Source organism: Schistocerca gregaria, chromosome 7 (genome assembly GCF_023897955.1).
Source record: "Schistocerca gregaria isolate iqSchGreg1 chromosome 7, iqSchGreg1.2, whole genome shotgun sequence".
Classification (NCBI taxonomy): Eukaryota; Metazoa; Arthropoda; class Insecta; order Orthoptera; family Acrididae; genus Schistocerca; species Schistocerca gregaria.
Genome location: NC_064926.1, coordinates 26,650,493 through 26,672,858, shown reverse-complemented (window position 1 = coordinate 26,672,858; position 22,366 = coordinate 26,650,493). Strand labels below are relative to the sequence as shown.

The following is a 22,366-nucleotide window of genomic DNA, read 5'->3' as shown; positions in this document are numbered from 1 at the left end:
CGACCAAAGCACAGTGACAGGAAAGATCGTTCAAAGATCCTGAAAATTCTACGTAATGTACACAGAGGTATAGAAACACCAGAAACGCAGCACATAACCAAGTCTAATAAGGCGCAGGAAAACCGTTGGCATTCAAAGCAGCTTCCAGTCGTTTCGGAAAGGATAAACAAAGGTCCTCTACGGTTTCCAAAGGAACGTTATGCAGTTCTTCATAACTACATATTTATTTACATTAAGAATGAAAACAATGCTACAAAGACTCAATAATGCTAGGGTGTGTTGACAATGGTGACGATGGGAGATGTGACTCGCGCTTACAAAACCAGTCCTGGACGATATGAAGTGAGTGAATGGGACCCTTTCGTTTTGAAAGCGGCTTATCACCATTTGGCAGCAAACATTGTACCATGGCACGGGCATGGCCAAATCAGTCACATAGTCCTTGGCAATAAAGTGACCTTGCCGAGTAACCTTTGGGTCCATGTGATACCACGAAACGGCTGCCGACATCACCGAACCTCCACCATGTGTCACTGTTGGGACATAAAAATGGGCAAGACGTCGGAAACAGTGGGAAACAGGACTCATCCGACTAAATGACTTTATTCCGGGTCATATTGTTTGGACATCATTTTTTCATCGTTGTGGGAATTTGTATCACAGCTCACCTTGCAGTTCCCTGCTTATGGAGGTCCCTTCGTGTAGTTCTGATGCTCACACTATTTTTCAGTTGTAGTCCGTTTATTTTTCGTCACAGACCTCTTCAATGACAGTCCGTCGCAATCGCTCAACATACACTTTCCTCCAAGTTGTGACTTAGCGTATGATGAATTTCCGGTATCTCTGTATGCAACATAAATCTTGGGTAGAATGCATCGTCAACCACCGAACACTTAAAAAACCGTGGTCATGGAAGTGCACACCAATGAGCACCAACAATTTTCCCGCGTTAGAATTCACGTAGCTCCGACATAATGCAATTACAACTATACGGAACACTCTTCTGACAACGATAGCCACTTGCAACTGAAGTGAGACACCCCGCAGTTGCAAACAGAACAGTGCAACCTGCAAGTTGCGCTGTCGTTTGGATTTATGTCCAAGCATCCATTTCTCACAGTGCTTCCATATTTTTGCCGAACTCTTGTACATTAGCTAGCCAAAAGGCTTAAAGAGGAATCCTTAGATATTCGAAATCGATAGCAAATAGACAATAACAAATAAATGTAGCTGATTGGAGGATAAGGAGTCTCTCTTGTTCCTAATAAAATCTTTAACAGTTGACTACAGCAATACCCACCTACGGAACTGTCACAGTCCTGCACCAAATCTGTTCTGCCAGTGGCAATGTTTGTAGCGTTTACAGAAACCAGACTGCTCTTCTGTAATTCGGAAGAGGGTGAGGCAAGGTTGCAGCCTATGTCAAATGTTATTCACTCTACACAGTGAGGACGCAGTAGGGAAAACCAAGGAGAATTTTGGAAAGATATTTAAAAGGATTTAAAAGGAAAAAAAAATCATTTACCGATAATGTCGTAATTCTGCCAGAAACGGCAAAGATCTTGGAAGAACAGTTGAAAAGAGTGGATGGTGCGTTGAAAAGAGGCTATAAATGAATATAAACGAAAGTAAAACGAGAATAATTATATGTTGTGGAATTAAATCACGCTGTTCTGAGTTAATCAGATCAATACACTCAAAGCAGCAGAAGAATTCTGCTATTTTCAAAACAAATCAGGAAGGCCACAACATATTCATAGATAATTTAGAAGCAATGAGCGGTACTCACAACAGGAAGTCTTGTTCCCAGCAGGGGTTGGCGCCTTTCACCGTTACCGTAGTCGACTTCACATTCTGCAGCTTCAGCGTGACATAGGTGTTGTACTGCGCAGCTGCAACATAAAACATAACATGTCACTATGGTCATTCACGGACACCAATGGTCAATTAAACATGTCCTACGAGCCACAAAGCGCATACAGGTATCAGTAAAATAGACTAATTCAAACTTATAACTGAAAATATTTACGATCCCGTAGTTCCTAATACTCGTAGAATGCATCTGTAAAAAGCGCGTTAAGACCCAGGCTAGTACCAAGAAACAAAGCATGGTTAAATTTTCAAGGACGCACCGTCAGTGATGTATAAAGCTTCTTATTGAAACGGATGCTCCGTTACTCATTTGGCATACAATATGTCTCATAATTTCTATTACACTCTTCTAGAGGCTGAAGAGAGTACTTCGCAGATACATTCTACAGGCTGAAGAGGGTACTTCGCAGATACAGTTTTGATAAGGATCACATACCAAGAAGTGTACGGTTTGGATGTAAGATAAGTTTGGATTATTTTCTCATCTCCCACTTCACGGTACGAAATACAGTGGTTCGAGCACTCGTCATCAGGTTGTCTTCTCCGTGACAAAGGAGCACCGTGAAGCGATAAATATGAAAGTGATCACATCTTAAAACTTATATTACATCCATGCAGCACATTTCCGGACGTGGCTTTCTTATGGAAACTTTATCTACTACGTCTCCGCTACAATCCCTGTGAAACATCATGTACAATGTTACCTCTTTATCATCACTTTTCGGTCATCTTCAGGTCTAATGACAACAAACAGAAAGAAACGATCAGACAACGCAACGTCAGTGGGTTAAAATATTACAAAGAATAAAAACACAGAACACGTCATACAGTCGTTACCGCAAAAGCTTGTCACATCACTGAGTGACAACTTCTTCTACGAAATGCTGTACAAACCTCGAGCATTAATACAGTACCTTGGACCCTCATTGTAGTATGGAAGTTTGAGCAGTTTACAGCCGTTGTTTCAATATATTAAAGAAATTCTAAACGACAAAAGTAAGAACAATAGTTAAAATGATAAAACTAATTGTAGAGAAACGATCGGTGAATTCAATGACGAAAATATGTACACTGTTCCTCGAAATCAGGAATAATAGAATAAAGTTACAGAACAACATGTGGTTTTTATATGAGTATATACACATATGAAAAATGTTTTGCATCACCTCGGTTCCGAGCGTTCCGGAACCTGTACAGAAAATTGGAATAGAGTTCAACATAAACATCATTTCCGCCATTTTTATTGCTCATGAAGACACACATTGCGTGTTGTAGCACCATGCAGTGAGACCTTCAGATGTGGAGATCCCGACTGCTGCACACACCGGTACCTCTAATACCCAGTAGACGGCCTCTTGCATTTGATGCATGCCTGTATCCGTCGCGACAGACTATCCACAATTTCAGCAAGGCACTCTTGGTCCAGATTGTCCCAGTCCACAACGGTGATTCGGCGTAGGTCCCTCAGAATGGCTAATGGGTCACGTCGCCCATCAACAACACTTTTCAACGTGTCCCAGGCATGTTCGATAGGGTCCATGTCTGGAGAACTTGCTGGCCGCTCTAGTCGAGCGATGTCGTTATCCTGAAGGAAGTCATTCACGAGATGTGGTCGATGGGGATGCGTCTTGTCGTCCATGAAGACGAATGTCTCGCCAATATACTGCCAATATTGTTGCACTGTCGGTCGGAGGATGGCGTTCGCGTATCGTGCGGCCACTACAGTGCCTTCCATGACAACCAGCGGCGTTCATAATGCCACTTAATGCCACCCCAAAACAGCAGGGAACCTCCACCTTGCTGTACTCGCTGGACAGTCTGTCTAAACAGTGCAGCCTAACCGGTTCAAAATGGTTAATGGCTCTGAGCACTATGGGACATAATTTCTGAGGTCATCAGTCCCAACGAACTTAAAACTGCTTAAACCTAACTAACCTGAGGACATCACACACACCCATGCCCGAGGTAGGATTCGAACCTGCGACCGTAGCCGTCACACGGCTCCAGACTGTGGCGCCTAGAACCGCTCGGCCACTCCGGCCGGCTCAGAATGACCGGATTGCCTCCAAACACGTCTCAGACAATTGTCTGGTTTAAGGCATATGCGACATTCATCGGTGAAGAGAACGTGATACCAATCCTCAGCCGTCCATTCGGCATGTTGTTGGGCCCATCTGTACCGCGATGCATTGTGTCGTGGTTGCAAAGATTGACCTCGCCATGGACGTCGTTATTGAAGTTGCGCATCATGCAGCCTATTGCGCTCAGTTTGAATCGTAACACAACCTACTGTGGCTGCACAAAAAGCATTATTTAACATGGTGGCGTTGCTGCCAGGTTTCGTCCGAGCCATAATCCGCAGGTAGCGGTCATCCACTGCTATAGTGGCCCTTGGGCGGCCTGAGCGATGCATGTCATCGACAGTCTCTCTGTATGTCCTCCATGTCCGAGTAACATCGCTTTGGTTCACTCCGAGAGGCCTGGACACTTTCCTTGTTGAGAGTCCTTCCTGGAACAAAGTAACAATGCGGACGCGATCGAACCGGGGTATTGACCGCATGGGCATGGTTGAACTGCAGACAACACGAGCCGTGTTGCTTCTTCCTTGTGGAATGACTGAAACTGATCGACTGTCGGACCCCCTCCGTCTCATAGGCGCTGATCGTGCATGGTTGACCTTTGGGCTTGTTTAGTGACTTATCTGGAGAGTCAAAAGGACTGTGTCTGAGATACAATATACACAGTCTACGTCTATCTTCAGGAGCTCTGGGAACCGGGGTGATGTAAACTTTTTTAAATGTGCGTATATAAATAATAAACTTACCGTGCCAGGCCGCATCTTTCTGTCTGTATGTTGCAGCTGGGCTCTAAACTAGTGCACGGAGTTCCGCACTGTTTTCACTAATGGGACGACTGATTCACGAGGAAGGCGCACACTGACCAGCCAGAACATTGTGATCACCGACCTGCTAGCGGTATAAACCGACCCGGGCGACAGCAGCGTCACCTGGAGAGACATGACTGTTAGTCAGGCACACGCACGGTGCATACAGAATCGGGGAGCCTGCTGTCCGTGTGTAGGATGTGGAATGCGCGCGATCTATCTGAGATTGACGGAGGGCAGATTTTGATGGCCCTCTGGATCGGTGCTAGCATTTCGGAAACTACACCACTTGTCGTGAGGTCGAGGAGCGCTTTGGTGAGTGTTTTCAGGACGCGGTGAAACCAAGGGTGAAACCAGGTCCAGGCGTCGTGGGGCTGGGCGGACACCCCTCATTACAGGTGTCTGGGCAGACTGATAGAGCGGAAAGGGCCTCGAACTATGGCGCAACTAAGATCAGACTTTAATTCTGGATAGAGTACAAATATTTCTGAACGCACAGTGCACAGAAAATTCCTCATGATGAACCTCCACAGCTGATTATCCATGCGTGTGCCAATGTCAGTTCCACGACATTCGCAACTACGACTAAAATGGACACGTGGCCATCGGCACTGGACATCGGCGCAATGGCAGGGCGTTGAACGGTCTGATGAATCCGGATACCTTCTTCATCATGCCGACGGGAGGGCGCGAATTTGTCGTCTTCTAGGGGAACAACTCCTAGACAGCAGTACTGCGGGACGGAGAGAAGCTGGTGGCGACTCTATTATGCTCTGGGGAACATTCACGTCGCAGTTGCACCAACTTTTCGTCCTTTTGATGCTGCACTGGAAAGCTGGACGGAGTGGTTACGCCAATTTGGATTCCATCTCGCCGCCAACAGAATTGAAGGTAACGAGCGGGAGCATTTTTTTTGTCTTCAGTCGGCGTACAAACGTACCGTGTGATAGTCCAATTATTTCCCCGACGAGACGTAGCAACTCTGTCCTACGCCGAAATTTTGTCTGCATTAGATACATATTGCAAAGAATCAGTCATGTAGTTGAGAAAAGGTATACCTTCTTTCGTACAAAACGTACGGCAGGTCAGACTAATCGGGAGAGGGTTTCAACCTTGCAAGGCCTTTACTAGGGATTGTGCTTTTAAGTGTCAATGTGGACTCCCTTATTCAGATACTATGGTACGTGATGCAATTGCACAGAACGTTTCTGATGTTCGTATTAGAGAACAGATTTTGAAACTAGTAAATCCTTCCATTCAGCAAGTGATGGACATATTGGATCGGCAGGACACACTTGACTTTGCTCAGGAATCATTTGAAACTTCGCCAGCAGTGTGTCGGGTTAACCGGCCCGCCGAGCGAGCTGCACGGAGATGTAAACAGCTCTCGTGCCCGGCCGCGCCGCTGCCGCCAGGCTCTCAGCCACGTGTGCCCCGCCGGCAAGCTAATGCAGTGATCAAATCATGCCCGCGATGTGCTACTACACATTCGCGTGAGAATTGCCAGTCACGCCAAGTTATTTGCTTTTATTGTAATAAAAAAGGACATGTTCAGAGTGTTTGCCAGAAAAAGCCCAGATCGGAAGCTCAAAACCGCTCCAGGCCCTTTGCTTCGTGCCGTAATCTGAATCGAACCAAGGATACTCAGGCTCACGAAACTTCGCCCATGGAAATTCATGTAGTTCATTCCACTCCCGCAGTGCCACTCTCTCTAACAGCGACTGTGTTCGTCCCAAAAATAGTGTGCGTCGACATCGCCGGAACTTCCGTCAAGTCGCAAGTGATTCTGTACCAGTGTCAGTTCACGTTGCACGAGACAGTAGCTCTTGTCGTCAGCAGGACAATAAACTTTTTGTAGACTTGGACATTAACGGCAAAGTGATACCATTCCAGTTTGATATCGGAGCTGCAGTTTCACGGATCAATCAAGACACTTACAAACTGCTGGGCACACCTCCGTTGCGTGTCACAAATGTTAAGTTAACTAGCTATTCACGTCATGAGATCTCTGTCTTAGGACAGTGCAGCCTTCTTGCAACATACAAAGAACAAACAAAACTTGTGTCATTTTTCGTCCTTCGTTCTTCTTCTGCAGTGAACTTGTTTGGTTTCGATTTATTTCAGTTGTTTAACTTGTCTATAGTAAATCAGGTCCTATCAGTGAACCAGACCGTGCCTTCAGACAGTGTTTCTCGTCTATGTGAAGAATTTCCAGACATTTTTGACACGGGCCTAGGTTGCGCTAAGAACTATAAAGCACATTTGGAACTGAAAGTAAACGTGCAACCGAAATTTTTAAGAGCGTGCAATGTTCCCCACGCATTACGTGATGAGGTCACAAAAACATTACCCGATTTGGTATCACAAGGTGTAATTGAACGTGTGCAGGCTTCTCTCTGGACATCACCCTTAGTAATTTGGCCGAAACCTTCCGGAAAGTTGAGACTTTGTGTGGACTTCAAGGCAACAGTGAATCCACAACTAGTGGTTGCAACTTTTCCTTTAGCCCGCTCGGAAGATCTTTTTGACAAACTGTGCCCGGGTAAATATTTTTCGAAGTTGGATCTCGCAGATGCGTACTTGCAAATACCAGTGGACAAAGAATCCCAGCACGTTTTGGTGGTTAACACGCATCTTGGGTTGTATGGATTCAAACGACTGCCATTCGGGTGTGCATCCGCCCCTGCATTGTCTCAGCAATATCTACAAACTGTTTGTGCGTCGGTCCCTACTGCAGCAAACTATCTGGACGATATTGTGATCTCCGGAAAGACGGAAGAAGAGCATTTAGCCAATCTCAGAACATTATTTCAGGTCTTTCGACAAAATGGTCTTCGCTTGCGGAAGGACAAATGTGTGGGTTTTGCTCGTGATTTGCCATACCTGGGACATGTACTCAATGCCCAAGGCATACATCTCAGTCCCACGCACCTTCCTGCCATACAAAACTTGCCTTCGATGCAGAATTTGAAGCAGCTACAGAGTGTGCTAGGAAAAATAAATTACTACCACCGCTATGTGCCGCATGCCTCTTCCATTTCAGCTCCGCTTCTTCGCTTACGTCGTAAGGGTGTTCCGTTCGTCTGGACGACGGAATGCGACCGCGCCTTTCGCCAGTTGAAATCGGCGTTGCTTTCCAATACTTGCCTTACGCCATTCCATCCCCAGAAGCCCCGCTTGTTGATGGTGGATGCATCGGATTTCGGGATCGGTGCTGTGCTTGCGCACAAAGATGGATCGCACGATCGCCCTATTGCCTTTGCGTCCAAATTGCTCTCGTCTGCTCACAGAAATTATTCACAGATCGAGAAAGAAGCATTGTCTCTCGTATTTGGTGTTACAAAGTTTCATGATTTCTTGTATGATCGTCACTTCACCATAATCACAGACCACAAACCTTTGACATCGCTTTTTCATCCGACCAAGCCTGTACCTCCACGTACAGCGCAGAAATTCATACGCTGGTCTATTTTCCTCTCGCAGTACCGCTACGATATCTTGCATCGGTCCACTGCTAAGCACTGAAACGCCGATGCGTTGTCCCGCTTGCCTGTTGCTGAGGATAGGGCATTCGATTCCTACGAACTTGCTTGCATGTTCACTGATGCGGAAAACGATGATGTGGTCTATTCGTTTCCGATTGAATTTCGTCGTGTAGCTACAGCCACAGCTGCCGACCCTGTCCTTGCTCCCGTTCTGCGTTTTGTTGCTACGCAATAGCCCTTGTAAAAGTCACGGATCGGGGAGACTTTTTGTACGACGTGGTGTTTTGCTGTTGCGTTCTGACGATGATCAGTCCAGGGTCGTGGTACCACGTTAGTTACAGTTCTTTGTGTTAGAGCTTCTTCACCAAGGACATTGGGGTATAGTGAGAACGAAACAACTTGCTCGTCAGCACTGTACTTGGTTCGGAATCGATGCCGCGATTACGAATATGTGCGCTTCTTGCAAGGTGTGTGCCGAACAACAATCAGCACCACCGCGGAAATTCTTTGCATGACCAAAAGCCACTTCCCCTTGGCAACGCTTACACATCGATTTTGCTGGTCCATTCTGGAATGCTCGATGGTTGGTTGTGGTAGATTCATTCAGTAATTTTCCTTTTGTTTTCCGGATGTCTTCCACGACGTCATCTGCCACCATCCAAGCGTCATCCGCTATCTTTTGCATTGAAGGTCTTCCACAGACTATTGTTTCCGACAATGGCCCACAATTCATGTCCGCAGAATTTCAGTCATTCTGCAAGGCCAATGGTATTCAACATCTGACGTTCGCGCCGTTTTCGCCACAGACAAACGGTGCCGCTGAACGATTGGTCAGGACTTTCAAGTCACAGATGTTGAAGTCGCATTCTCAGGAGGACGCGTTATTGCTCTTTTTGTCCTCGTATCACTCTCAGCCCCGAGATGGTCGCTCGCCGGCTGAGTTGCTCTACGGTCGCACTCGTCGAACCTTGATGTCTTTGCTACATCGGCCGCATCAGGTTCCTGTGCAGCGGCGGGCACCTGCTTTTGCTCCAGGCGCCGTTGTCTACTATCGCCACTATCGAGGTTCACGGCGTAGGCCCGAAGGGCACATTCTTCGCTGCCTCGGCAGCGCTATGTATCTGGTTTTCGGGGCCTCTGGTGAGGTGCGTCGGCATCTCAATCAGCTGCGCCTCAGTCGTCGCACGGGATCTGCCGCTCGCCGTCTGCTTTCAGCGACGGTGCCATCCGGTCAGCGCCCCGGGGAGCCATCCACTGGCTCGCCTCAGCCCCAGGTGTTACCGACGCTGCCTTCCAATTCGCCCCATGGCGACGCGCCACCGCTACCTGTTTCCCGCCGGCGACGCCCGCAGTGGACGCGTCCCTACAACCGCCGGGAGCCTCCCTGGGTCACGCGCCGCCGACCGCTTCCCGTGACCAGTTGTCCTCCGACATGGAACTCTTGCCCGCTCCGGACCATATGTCGTCTTCGCCCGTCGGGTGCCCCGGCCCGATGGAGGTCGACCCTTCGGCCCCTCCTGTCTCTCTACTGGCGTATAAACCGCATCTTGGCATGCATCCTGGAGGAGGTTTACAGGCGTTTCGTAGCTCCCCGCGGTCCGAATGGCAGGGTGCCGGTGGCACAGCCTCGCCTGCTGTTAGGCTCCCCACCTTGTCGCATACGTCAACATGGGGTCCTATCCACGGCGGGCGGAAGCCTTATGCCACAACCGTACGCCGATTTGTGGGGGAGGAATGTGGTGTCACCGACAGACACCACACTTGCTAGGTGGTAGCCTTTAAGTCGCCCGCGGTCCGGTAGTATACGTCGGACCCGCGTGTCGCCACTATCAGTGACTGCATACCGAGCGCCGCCACACGGCAGGTCTAGAGAGACTTACTAGCACTCGCCCCCAGTTGTACAGCCGACTTTGCTAGCGATGGTTCACTGCCTACTTACGTTCTCAATTGCCGAGAAGATAGTTTAGCATAGCCTTGAGCTATGTCATTTGCTACGACCTAGCAAGGCACCATTATCAGTTAGTATTGATATTGTGAACTATGTACCGTCAAGAGCGACGTTCATCATTAATGGATTAAAGTTAAGTATTCCACCAGCTACGTCCGTTGTTTCTAAATTTTAGTTTCCTTGTCCTGTTCCAGACCTCACGTCAGCCTGCGTGAGCTAAATCGCGTGCCTTTCGGCCTCCTCTAGTAACACGGTGTTGGCTCTCCTGCCAATCACAACGTCCTTAGGTTGGTTAGGTTTAAGTAGTTCTATGTTCTAGGGGACTGATGACCATAGATGTTAAGTCCCATAGTGCTGTGTGCCATTTCAACCATTTTGAATTCATATTAATGCGCGAGACTTGTGCAGCACTCAATAAAGTAAGATGTTACCTGACGACTTGCAGCAGTACCAACTACTCGGTATTTGTGTACACTTCTGTGTACACACTATTTTGACCCATCGCCCTCTTCTTATTATTTGCCTTCGCTAAGCCTCATGACAATCGCTAAGTGCGGTTGAAACCGGTAGCCTTACACAAAGAAATTGCAATGATCTAAATATTATAATAACAAGTTTTACAGACAGACAGCTGCTTACGTCTCCTGGTCGTGTTGCCCCTCTATTGCGGCATTTCAGATCGTCTGCAGTGAGCAGCAGGTGGTGTCAGGCTGAGCGTACAGTGACCAGCACGTGTCGCAAAGTCGCTTTAACACCAGAAGTAACAGCTATCCAATGCGTCGACAGAGTCTAACGATGTCTTTTTTACTGAGTTCGCCATAAAGTTTGATGGAACCCCTTGCGTCGACGATGAGCGCTGTTAGAAATCCCTTGGGTCGTTGCAGACGCAGTTAGCACTATCTATGAAAGAGAGGTGGGTGGGTTTGGAGGTAGCCGTGTTAGTTTCACCGTGAGCACTGAAACAGTTTGCACACTCCGCACCAAATAGCCCTAAACGTACACTCGCTGGCGCTGAGTACGCCTTGCAGCTTTATTTCAACTCTTTATTTTTTATTTGTGGTGGAAAAAGACGCAAGTTTAGTTGTTGAAAGTTATGTTTTTACAATGGAGAAGAGAGGGCACATGCGCTCAAACATCACATTCTCTCCCCCATATCTCTCTATCTTCGTCTATTCTGTTTATACATTATTCAATTAAATACCATTGAGAAAATGGCAGTTACAGATGAATATCATATGTTTCGTGTATCAGATATTCAATTATTAACTTTGTTTCATCTATATATAAACATTTTCTTTTCAAATTGATTACAAGCTGATATCTTTTTCTTTGTCATTCTTGTTTGCAAACAGGTAAGGAAAGGGGCATTTCCAACAGACTTCGTACACCTTTGTACTCTCTAATACCCCAATAAAACATTGTACTCGGTTCAGAGTCAACAGTGTTTTCGTCGGACAACTTTATATCCTCTCATCGGTACTTTAAACATCAACATAAGTGTTTATATTAAATGTGCAGGCTGGACGGTGTGGCCGAGCGGTTCTGGGAGCTTCAGTCCGGAACCGCGCTGTTGCTACGGCCTCAGGTTCGAATCCTCCCTCGGGCATGGATGTGTGTGGCGTCCTTAGGCTACTTAGCTTTAAGTAGTTCTAAGTTCTAAGGCACTGATGACCTCACATGTTAAATCGCATAGTGCTCAGAGCCATTTTTAAATGTGCAGGTCCACTGCAGTTTGAAGGCTTTCACAACTGGATAACATTGCTGCTGGTAAAACCTTTTGGGGTGTAAGGTCGTGGTCCACGGAACTCTTGTGTCCTAACCTTTCGCCGAGAACTGCACTGGACATCTTCAGAGGCGTTACTCTTCCGTTGAGTCTTACCAACTCGGCAAGACTCAATAACGGAACAACAAGTCTTGATACGTCGGGCGTAGTTTGGACGAAATGTTAGGAACAGGAAAGTTTCGTGGACCACGACCTTATACCCCGAAAGGTTTTACCAGGACCACTGTAGTTACCATAAATGCTCTGCCCTCCTGTGTCGTAATTGTGGGGCAAAGGAGGGTCTGGGAAGGCGGGGCTGGTGTTATATTAACATATGCATGAATAAAATGACAAATGGTCGCTCTAAGACGCCCATTTTGGCAGCACGCTGGGTGCCACATACACATCTTAGTTGGGCCCGTTAAACATTTGTCTGTCGCAAAAGTAGCACCAGTTTACTCTCGACTATTCCAGCCCCTAAAACTAGGCAAATCACACTTAAGGGGTTGCCTAACTCCCAGGAGCTAGAGCAGCCACGAGACAGAATAGGTGTCGAGTTATATGAACGTGCCACAAGAAACTGCATAGGTAACACTGAGCGTGTTGCCAAAGTGGCGGTCTTAGACCAAGCCTTCGCCAATTTATTCATGTATATGTTAATGTAGCACCTCTCTCCGTCATCACGCCACAGGTGGGCGTGAAACAGAAGCGCTGAAAGAGCTTAAAACCTATTTGCTGCTTTGGATTACCTTCAAATTTCGTCGATTTTTTTTGAACGGTTTCTAGTGGTTCTGTAAGAGAGCAAAATTTGCGGTCGCACTGCACAGCAAAGGGTCCCGATCACGTTCAAAGGGTTTTCAGCCCTACCATATCCTTAGAGTGGGGTTTAAACGCGCAGGGTTAACAGCGGTGCAGAGCGTTGTCAAGAAGGTCGTCCAGTTATGCAAATCAATGTATGAACTGTTTTCGACAGAGAAATGTGTGGGAATCCACGTCCCAAGAGAAGGGGAGGTTTGATTGACGCTCTTTATGCCACCCGCTGCTACCTTTTCTTGTCGATCATGAGGGCTATGTGTCTGAAATGTATTCCTCGGCCACTCATAAGATAACCGCTTGGTTTCAACACTGGGTATCACGGTTCTGACCTTCACGGCAGGTGCCTCAGAAACAAGGGCGATGTGTGGATGATCTTGCCATTACATGACACGTCCACAATAGCGCTGGGCAGTTGAAATGTGGAAACTTTGTGACCTCAGTAATTCACCTTAAAGCTCACACGAACGTCTGAGCTGTGGTCTCTTCTTTGAATTTGCTCGACGCGTTCCTGTCTGACGCATCGCTGAGCTCGAAGTTGAGGCCGCAGAGGAAGGTCGTGGACAGCTTTGAGCCAAATCTCAAACTAATGCCTCGCAATGGGAGGCAATTAACGGGTTTCGAAAAAGTGATATTTTAATATTTTTGCCCAGTGTAGTCCCGGTCATGTTCACAGATGGCGCCAACACTGCCACATGGTGCCAATGTGGCCCCTCTAGTTTACAACGTCAGTCAGGTGCCCTGGACTAGGTATTTCTGAGGCGGCCGAATCCAACGACAGCGAAGTGCCTTCGCGTTCCCTTTGAGATATCAGCTATTTGTCTACCAGTTTCGTACGAGTGTGCCGGCCGCGGTGGTCTCGCGGTTCTAGGCGCGCAGTTCGGAACCGTGAGACTGCTTCGGTTGCAGGTTCGAATCCTGCCTCGGGCATGGATATGTGTGATGTCCTTAGGTTAGTTAGGTTTAAGTAGTTCTAAGTTCTAGGGGACTGATGACCACAGCAGTTGAGTCCCATAGTGCTCAGAGCCATTTGCACCATTTTTTTGTGCGAGTGTCACCAAAAGCTTTACAGTTATCTACGAGTGCCTACTTCCTGGACTCTACCCTGAAAATATTCGCCCCCTCGACTGGACTTAGAACCTGGGATGAGTGAACTATGCTTAGGACTTTGTGACCAAGTGACCATTAGTGGACTTGGGTGTTTTATCTTGATACTCATCATAAGGTTTAGAACTGTCTTGATGTAGAACTTGTAATGGTGGTGGTGACTTTAATTCAGTTCAGTCACTCAGCCACGTTGATAAACGGAGACAGTAAATTTGCAAATTTATCAGGCCCTTACTAAAAGAGATAGAATTTCCAATGCTGGAAATAAACAAATATATTTAACACTAGAAATAAAGAAAACATTAATATTAAACATATGATACATCAAAACATAATAGAGAGGTACAGAGACATGGATTCAATAGTATTATTCCTGCCACGTTCTTGAGGCCCTTTTACTCTTGAATAGAATCAGGTCTTAGAGCCTTATAGAAGCCGATATTAGGTGTACGCCATTCAAATCACGCACACAAACACTCTGTTTCGTGCAGCTAACCATTGCTAAAAGCAGCTATAAGACTAGCTATTATATGTCGAAAATATTACTATCAACAGTTTTAAAAACGTTAACTAATTACTAAAATAAAAAATATTCGAAATGCTTCACGATAGTTTAAAGTTTGTAATACGTTACTGAAAATATATTTTAATATATCTTTTGGCAAGACTCTGCTCAGGGTGTTCAACTACAAGTCGCGCTTGATACATTTCAAGTTTTCCACTTAACACAACGTACATGTTATGTGAGCTATAATGTAATACATTTGTATTGATTCTTTAAAAAATGGCTCTGAGCACTAAGGACATCACACACATCCATGCCCGAGGCAGGATTAGAATCTGCGACCGTAGCAGTCTCACGGTTCCGGACTGAAGCCGCCTAGAACCGCTCGGCCACCGCGACCGGCTTGATTCTTTCATTCTTCACTTTACTCGTTTAGTTTTGATCGCATCGAGGCATGCAGTCACACAAGTACTGAATGTCCACTGATAAAATAACACTCCAGTAGTACGTTGTGACATAATTAACTTAGCTGGCTGGAAGGCTGTCACAGGGAGGATCAACGTTTCAAGCCGTAATTAGAGTGGGGATCACGACGTTTAAGTGAGCACGATCGAAAGACGCATTATTATTCGTGTGGAGATGTATTACATTCTGATACATTATTTCAAACACGACGCATTGACGTTGGCGTACCGTCTAACGTGAGAACTTGTTCAGCGATAGTGTTGTCAATGGCGCAGACTTCGAAGCTAAACAGGGTGCGTGTCGATAGCGTTCCTCTTAATGGATGTGGTGCTCGCCACATGAAGCAGAAAGCAAGCCCTCTAGCTTATTATTTAACGTTTGGCCCAATAAAATCTTAGAACAATCCTATTTTAACAGTGCTATTAGTCTGATGTGAAATCTAATGTCATTTAGCAGAGCATTCAAAATACGAAACACCCAACTCATACGTAAGTGATGCGTTAAAATTTATGACGTCTGACTGTGAATTAAGATAGTAAGTTGATGTACACATTAATTAATATCAATCGCCCAGACAAACGAGCGCGATGACGCACCGCTCCCAACACTCGGGGATGCGATCCTAACCCGGATTGAATCCGCGTCGCGGAATTACGGCAAGGGATTGTGAAATAGCCAGCCTGGATGTGGTTTTTATGCAGTTTCCAAAGTTCTACTAGACAAATATCGTGCTGGTCCCCACATCCGCCCTCAGATACTCTCTATGCAAATATTTAGAAAAAATTCTCGCACTTGGACAAAATATTTACTGCATACACCGACAAATTCCGTGACAGGGGAGGGGCTGTGCCAAGAAGGACATCCGGCACTAAATGTCACTTAACACTGGGGAATCCGTTATAACAATGCCGACCCCGAAGAGAAACGGGAAAACTCAAGAAAGATTACTACTCTATAACTATTCAGTACGTGCAGGAAGAAGATTTGGGATGCCGTGATTGAATACTGACATTATGTGAGAACTGAAGATGATGTGTTCTCTGGTATTGCATGAATTTTTCCCTCAAAGTTTAATTCTTGTAGTATCAAATAAAAGAATGAATTATAGTTACAATCGACATCTTATCAGTGTCACAGAGTATTTCCTTGAATGTAATACAAGGTATCCAACGTTTAAACGACGACAATCGGAAATGTCGATTGCAATTGCACATAATGTCTCTTCCTGCCTATCCTTGCCCGTTTCACTCTATTTCCAAATAAAAAAGTTTCTGTAACCCAAAAACTGAAAAAAGCATTGTTATAGAAGTTCCAGATTAAGATATAATGGCTTTTGTTTTTGCAGTTTATCATCATTCTTAACATCAGTTAGGAGGAGAATCTTGGCGAGGAGCAGTTTGGCTATCGACGGAATACGGGCACCAGAGATGCAATAGGGCTCCTACGAATCCTGGGAGAAAGGTTTATTGAAAAAAAGAAGAGACCTATATATGTGCTTCATCAGTCTAGTAAAAGCATTTGACAATGTGGTTTGGGACAAGCTGGCGACTATAATGAGGGAAAAGAGAGTGGAATGGAAAACCAGAAGACTTGTAACCTCATTATATCTTAATCAAAAAGTTTCAATTAAAGTGACAGGAGAAAGTACAGACTGGGTCCGACTAGGAAAAGGAGTAAGACAAGGATGCTGTCTATCACCTATTCTTTTCAACCTCTACTTGGAAAATAGCTTGACCAGTGCTGGTTAGATGAAAAAGGAGTAGAAATTGAGGTTTGCTGATGACGTGGTCCTTCTAGCCAAGGGGGAAAAAGAATTACATGATTTGGTGGACGCCATTGAAACTAACGGAAAAAAATATGGAATGAAAATTAACACAAATAAAACAAAAGTATTGGCACTAAGAGGAAATAAGGAAATAAAATTTATGCTGAATGGAGAAATGCTAGAACAGGTGCAAAATTTTAAGTATCTTGGAAGCAGGATAGACACCGACTGGAAGTGCACCACAGAAATTGAAACAAGGATAGCAATGGCAAAAGAGGCGTTTTATAAGAAAGGAGAAATTTCTGCAGCGGTGTGGACGGAGAACTCAGGAAGAGACTCCTAAAAGATCTTGTGTGGAGTGTTCTTATATATGGCGCTGAAACATGGACTATGAGGATGAAAGACAGAGAAAGGCTGGAGGCTTTTGAGATCTGGACACGGCAGAGGATGGAAGGAATAAGTTGGATGGACAAAGTAAAAAATGAAGAGGTATTGAGAAGAGTGGGAGGGAAAAGGCAGTTACTAGATGTAATAAAGATAAGAAAAACAAATTGGATTGGGCATATATTAAGAGAGAATGACGGAATGATCAAAACAGTTTTGGAAGGTTATGTAGAAGGGAAAAGGAAACGAGGAAAGAAGAGATTCCAGATACTCGATGACATGATGGATGGTATTACATACAGCAGCCTTAAGAAGGAAGCAATGGATCGCAGAAAATGGAGAGGCAAAGGACCTGCTGATATAGCAGATAACTGATGATGATAATTCAGTATGACTCTTAATAGAACTGATTCTAATTTTTATGGGATTTTTATGTTCTCCAAAGTCCTGTAATTTTTTTATCGAAACATTTTTCTCTTTTGCTACAGTATCAGTCTAAAAGAGCTTCCCTGTGGACATTGTGTCCAACACGATGAAAACTATCATCACAGAATTGTTTTAACAGACGTCAGCGTCTCAAATGTAGCAGTCCTTCCGACCGTAAATATGGAACATTCTGGTGGAAACATTCCGCGAGATGTATGTAACACAGTAATATATGACTTGACTCTTCTTGGAATTACGAGCGCGCGCTTTGTGTGTGTGTGTGTGTGTGAGAGAGAGAGAGAGAGAGAGAGAGAGAGAGAGAGAGCGCTCGCCTAAATTATACCGGACAATGGGCGGGCGAATTTTCTGACTTACGCAAGAAATTTAAAACGTTCATTACCTCCGAATTAAGACATCGGCTGTGTTGTTTTCAGTCAATGTATTTTTTTCTGAGGTTGGAAAGAGCCTAAACCATAATTTCGACGACGTAACATGTATGTAAAATGACCAGATATTTAACAAGATAATAGGTTGGTTGGTTCGTTGGTTGGGTGATTTAGGGGAAGGGACCAAACAGTGTGGTCATCGATCGCATAGGATTAGGAAAGGGGTGGGAAAGGAAATCAGCCGTGCCTTTTCAATAGAACCATAGCGGCATTTTCCTGAAGCTATTCAGAGAAATCACGGAAAACCTAAATCAGGATGGCCGGACGCGGCGTAATATTTCTGGCTTTGGAGCAATCATATTCAGATAGAAGCAGCTCTTCATAGAGCAGTAGAGACGCCAGCAGTGGCAAGGTGACGTAATGTGGTGAGGTTCCGATGACACATGGTTTATTCGATACAGGTATCGTGAGGAAGACTGCCTAAATTGTGGTCCTCCTCCACGATTGGCTGCTGCGTTCAGAAGCTGAGCGCGAAAATGAAAATCTCTTGTTAATAATATTATTTATGTATTTATTTAACCTGATCAGATTAGGGCCATCAGGCCCTCTCTTACATCGGACCAGTGTTCCACACATGCAGAATTTCACACATCAGAGTTACATAATGACAATAGTTTAAATAAGAAAATTAGATTACCCTAGCGACAAAATGAATAAAGGGTAATGACTAAGACCTAATAAAGTAAATGCTGGAAGTATTTGTACAACAGGTGCTATACATACAAATTAATATGATAAAAGCAATAATAATAATAGCAACAAAATCAAATAATAATGATAAACATGAGAAAAATTGGCAATAGTAATGCAGAATTGTGCAGATGTACATTAATATCTTGGTGTATAAAGTAGATGTTTACTAGTATAGCGAGTTTTGGGGATGGGAGATTTAAGGAGGGGGAAAGAGGGAAGCAAAATAGGTGAAGTGCACTCATGTACAGAGGAAGGCATTACTGTTTCTTAAGTAGATACGTCATTGACTGTTTTTTGAAGTCGGACATGTTTTTAAGTTCTCTAACATAACGAGGGAGGTTATTCCAGATTCGGGTTCACGCTACTGTAAAGGACTTGGAGAACGTGACTGAGTGATGCAGTGGAAAAGAGAGGATTTTATTATGATGGGAACGTGTGTTTCTGTCATGTTGTTCCGACATAAGTGTTAAGGACGAGGAGAGATATGAGGGACAATGTACATTTATAAGGCAAGGTGAGACAGAGTGTATGGAAATCTCTGCGTTTTTCTGCACGCAGCCAGGACAATTTTGCATTTGCTGGTGTAATGTGATCACAAAGTCGAACGTCAGAGATATATCGAACGCAGGCATTCATGACCCAGACGTCGCGAATTTTCCTGAGAGAGGTCTTGTAGGATAATATCGCAGTAGTCAATGATTGGGAGTATAAGCGTTTGTACTAATTTCTTTTTCAGATCGAAAGGGATATTATTACACCCAAACTCTTTACTGAGTGAGAGAAGTTAATATTTGTTCCATTTAGGATAAGAGATGGTACGGATTCCCGATGTTTTGGGCTAATGAGCTTAAACTGACCAACAAGTACCGCTTGGGTTTTAGATGGGTTTAGTTTTAGTCCTATGTCCTGTGCCCATTTTGATAGTGCATCGAGGTCAGTATTGAAAGTTTCAATAGCTTTCTTAAGATTGCTTGGTTTCGCACTTAGATATAACTCAAGGTCATCAGCATACATATGATATTTACAATAGGTCAGAACCGATGACGCATCGTTGACATACAGAGAGAAGAGTACACGACCTAATACTGAACCTTGGGCAACGCCTGACACTACCTGCCGCCATTGTGATTTTATATTCCCGGACAGGTCGCATTGCTGACGAGACGTCATGTATGAGCGAAACCATTGAACTGCACTTGGTGAGAAATTTGGACCGCTAAGTTGGGCTAGTAAGATGTCGAAGTCGACAGTATCAAATGCTTTGTTGAAATCTAAGCAGCAAATGATAGTCGCTACTTGTCTGTCCATGGCAAGTTTCAGGTCATCTGTCACCTTTATCAGAGCGGATGTGGTGCTTCGATGTTTACGGAAACCTGATTGGTGTTCGTCTAGTAGGTTGTTAGTAGTTAGGTAGCTGGTGATTTGGTCAAGGACTACATATTCTAAGGCCTTTGATAGGCAGATAGGGAGGTAGTCAGAGGGTGTTGTGGCGATGTCCTTTTTAGGCAGTGGCTTAATTTGTCCCAGCTGCCAGGCCTCAGGGAAAAACTTGTGATTAATGAATGATTGAAAATGTCTGTTATAGAGGGCAGCAGTTTTTTTCCGTTTTGTGGTTGTAGGTAGTGTGAAGAACCGGTTAAGTTCTTCAGCTGGGACCATGGGATTTATTTTGCCTAAACCGACACTACGGATATTTTTAAACAGGGTAGCTGGTCTACATCTATTGTCAGCTAATGTACGGGCAGGCCTGAGCTTGGCGTTTCTCACCGCTTGACTGACTATGTTTCAAAATGGTTCAAATGGCTCTGAGCATTATGGGACTTAACATCTTTGGTCATCAGTCCCCTAGAACTTAGAACTACTTAAACCTCACTAACCTAAGGACATCACACACATCCATGCCCGAGGCAGGATTCGAACCTGCGACCGTAGCAGAGATCACCGCGGCCGGCGACTATGTTTCGTTTCTGCTTGTATACAGTATGATTTCCAGGTGTAGGGTGTATCTTGTATGCACGATGTGCAGCGTCTCTGAGATTCATGAGCTGTTTTAGTTCATCAGTCAGCCAAGGTGCAGGTTTCCTTTTTACTTTTCTGGTCTTTATTAGACAAACTAAACAGCGTATTTATTTGCAATTCAAATTAAAGCATCTCTCAAAAGCGTGCTATCATTCCAATATTTTGCAAGTATCAATAACCAGTAGACAATAAACAACTGCTAAGCAAAAAGGCAGACAAAGCACTGCGGTGATCTGCGGATGGCACCTAATTTGGATGACGGACGAAGTGGTTCGGCTGTAAGATCACATCTGGTTCGACTGTGTAGGTCAGGAGGATAGACATGGCTGCCGCGGTCGGTGTCATTTAAGACTCTATTAGTAATCTATGGTCTGCAAATGTTAGAGCTGGATCGGAAGCTTCAGAGGACGGTCATGTTGTCTGCCGCTGTATCAGTTAAGTCTTAACTTTCAATGTTTAGTTTGTAAATGCGAGAGATGTAATTACGGTGGTGGTGGTTAGTGTTTAACGTCCCGTCGACAACGAGGTCATTAGAGACGGAGCGCAAGCTCGGGTTAGGGAAGGATTGGGAAGGAAATCGGCCGTGCCCTTTCAAAGGAACCATCCCGGCATTTGCCTGAAACGATTTAGGGAAATCACGGAAAACCTAAATCAGGATGGCCGGAGACGGGATTGAACCGTCGTCCTCCCGAATGCGAGTCCATGTAATTACGGAAATACGCAGTTCATTAATTTGTTGAAGAATAGAAATCATTTGTGAATCTGAAGTGGAATGTAATGGTGCAGTTTCTCGTGTTCTGCTAATAAATAACGAGTGGTATCCCGTATAAACATTGGAAATTTAATTATTTTTAAAATGAGAGTTCCTAGCTAAGAGTTTATCACAGACTCAAAATAACGGATTCACGAACAGCGTGCTGTTTCCTAAGCAGCTGACGACAACTACTGAAGACTGCAGGTTGGTGAACATTTGTTAGAAATTATGCATTCCACTCAGCACGCAGGAAGCAAATAGGTACCCCGCGTTTACTGCAACCTTAGTACATATGAGAACAGAGAGAATTCACCTGTAGTAACACGGAGGAAGTACGAAGGAGAGAAGTTCTTGAGGGAAGGGGTTTATCGTACGCACAGATATATATCACCCTCTCTCCTTCCCTGCCTCTCTTTTTTAACTTGCCGTAGCGGGTTTGAACCGTCATCGTCGCGAACGCGAGTCCATTGTCCTAACCACTGTGCCACCTCGCTCGGTTAAACAAGATGAAAGCGCCGCAAACCGCTGACCCGTCGTCGGGAGAAGAGGTTCTACAAACGCCTGTCTTATTCAAACCAGTATGAGTAAGAACGGTTCACGTCTTTCCCTGTGTGCCTGAAGCCCACCAGTCAGTGCTCTGATGATTTAGTGGTTCAAATGGCTCTGAGCACTATGGGACTCAACTGCTGTGGTCATCAGTCCCCTAGAACTTAGAACTAATTGAACCTAACTAACCTAAGGACATCACACACATCCATGCCCGAGGCAGGATTTGAACCTGCGACCGTAGCAGTCAGACGGCTCCGGACTGCGCGCCTAGAACCGCGAGACCACCGCGGCCGGCGAATTCGAATTAGTTGTTCATAGTACTCCAGCCTATCACTATACAAAAATTTCCGACTACCTCAATTATTCCTGATATGCGACCTGTTCTGGTCTGTGTTGATTGAACTACACTAAAGCGGGAAAGGAACTGGTATAGGCATGTGTATTCAAATACAGAGGTACGTAAACAGGCATAATACGGAACTGCGGTCG

The 22,366-nt window shown here is 45.1% G+C and overlaps 1 protein-coding gene across 1 annotated transcript in view; it reads right to left on the bottom strand.

Moving 5' to 3' along the window:
* Positions 1-22,366, bottom strand: part of LOC126281758 (phorbol ester/diacylglycerol-binding protein unc-13-like) — a gene marked incomplete at its 3' end in the record, with an annotated part of 634,664 nt that overhangs the window by 453,323 nt on the left and 158,975 nt on the right. The window contains exon 3 of the mRNA XM_049980956.1: positions 1,790-1,892. Coding sequence (XP_049836913.1) covers positions 1,790-1,892 — 103 coding nt within the window. The remainder of the gene's footprint in view (positions 1-1,789; positions 1,893-22,366) is intronic.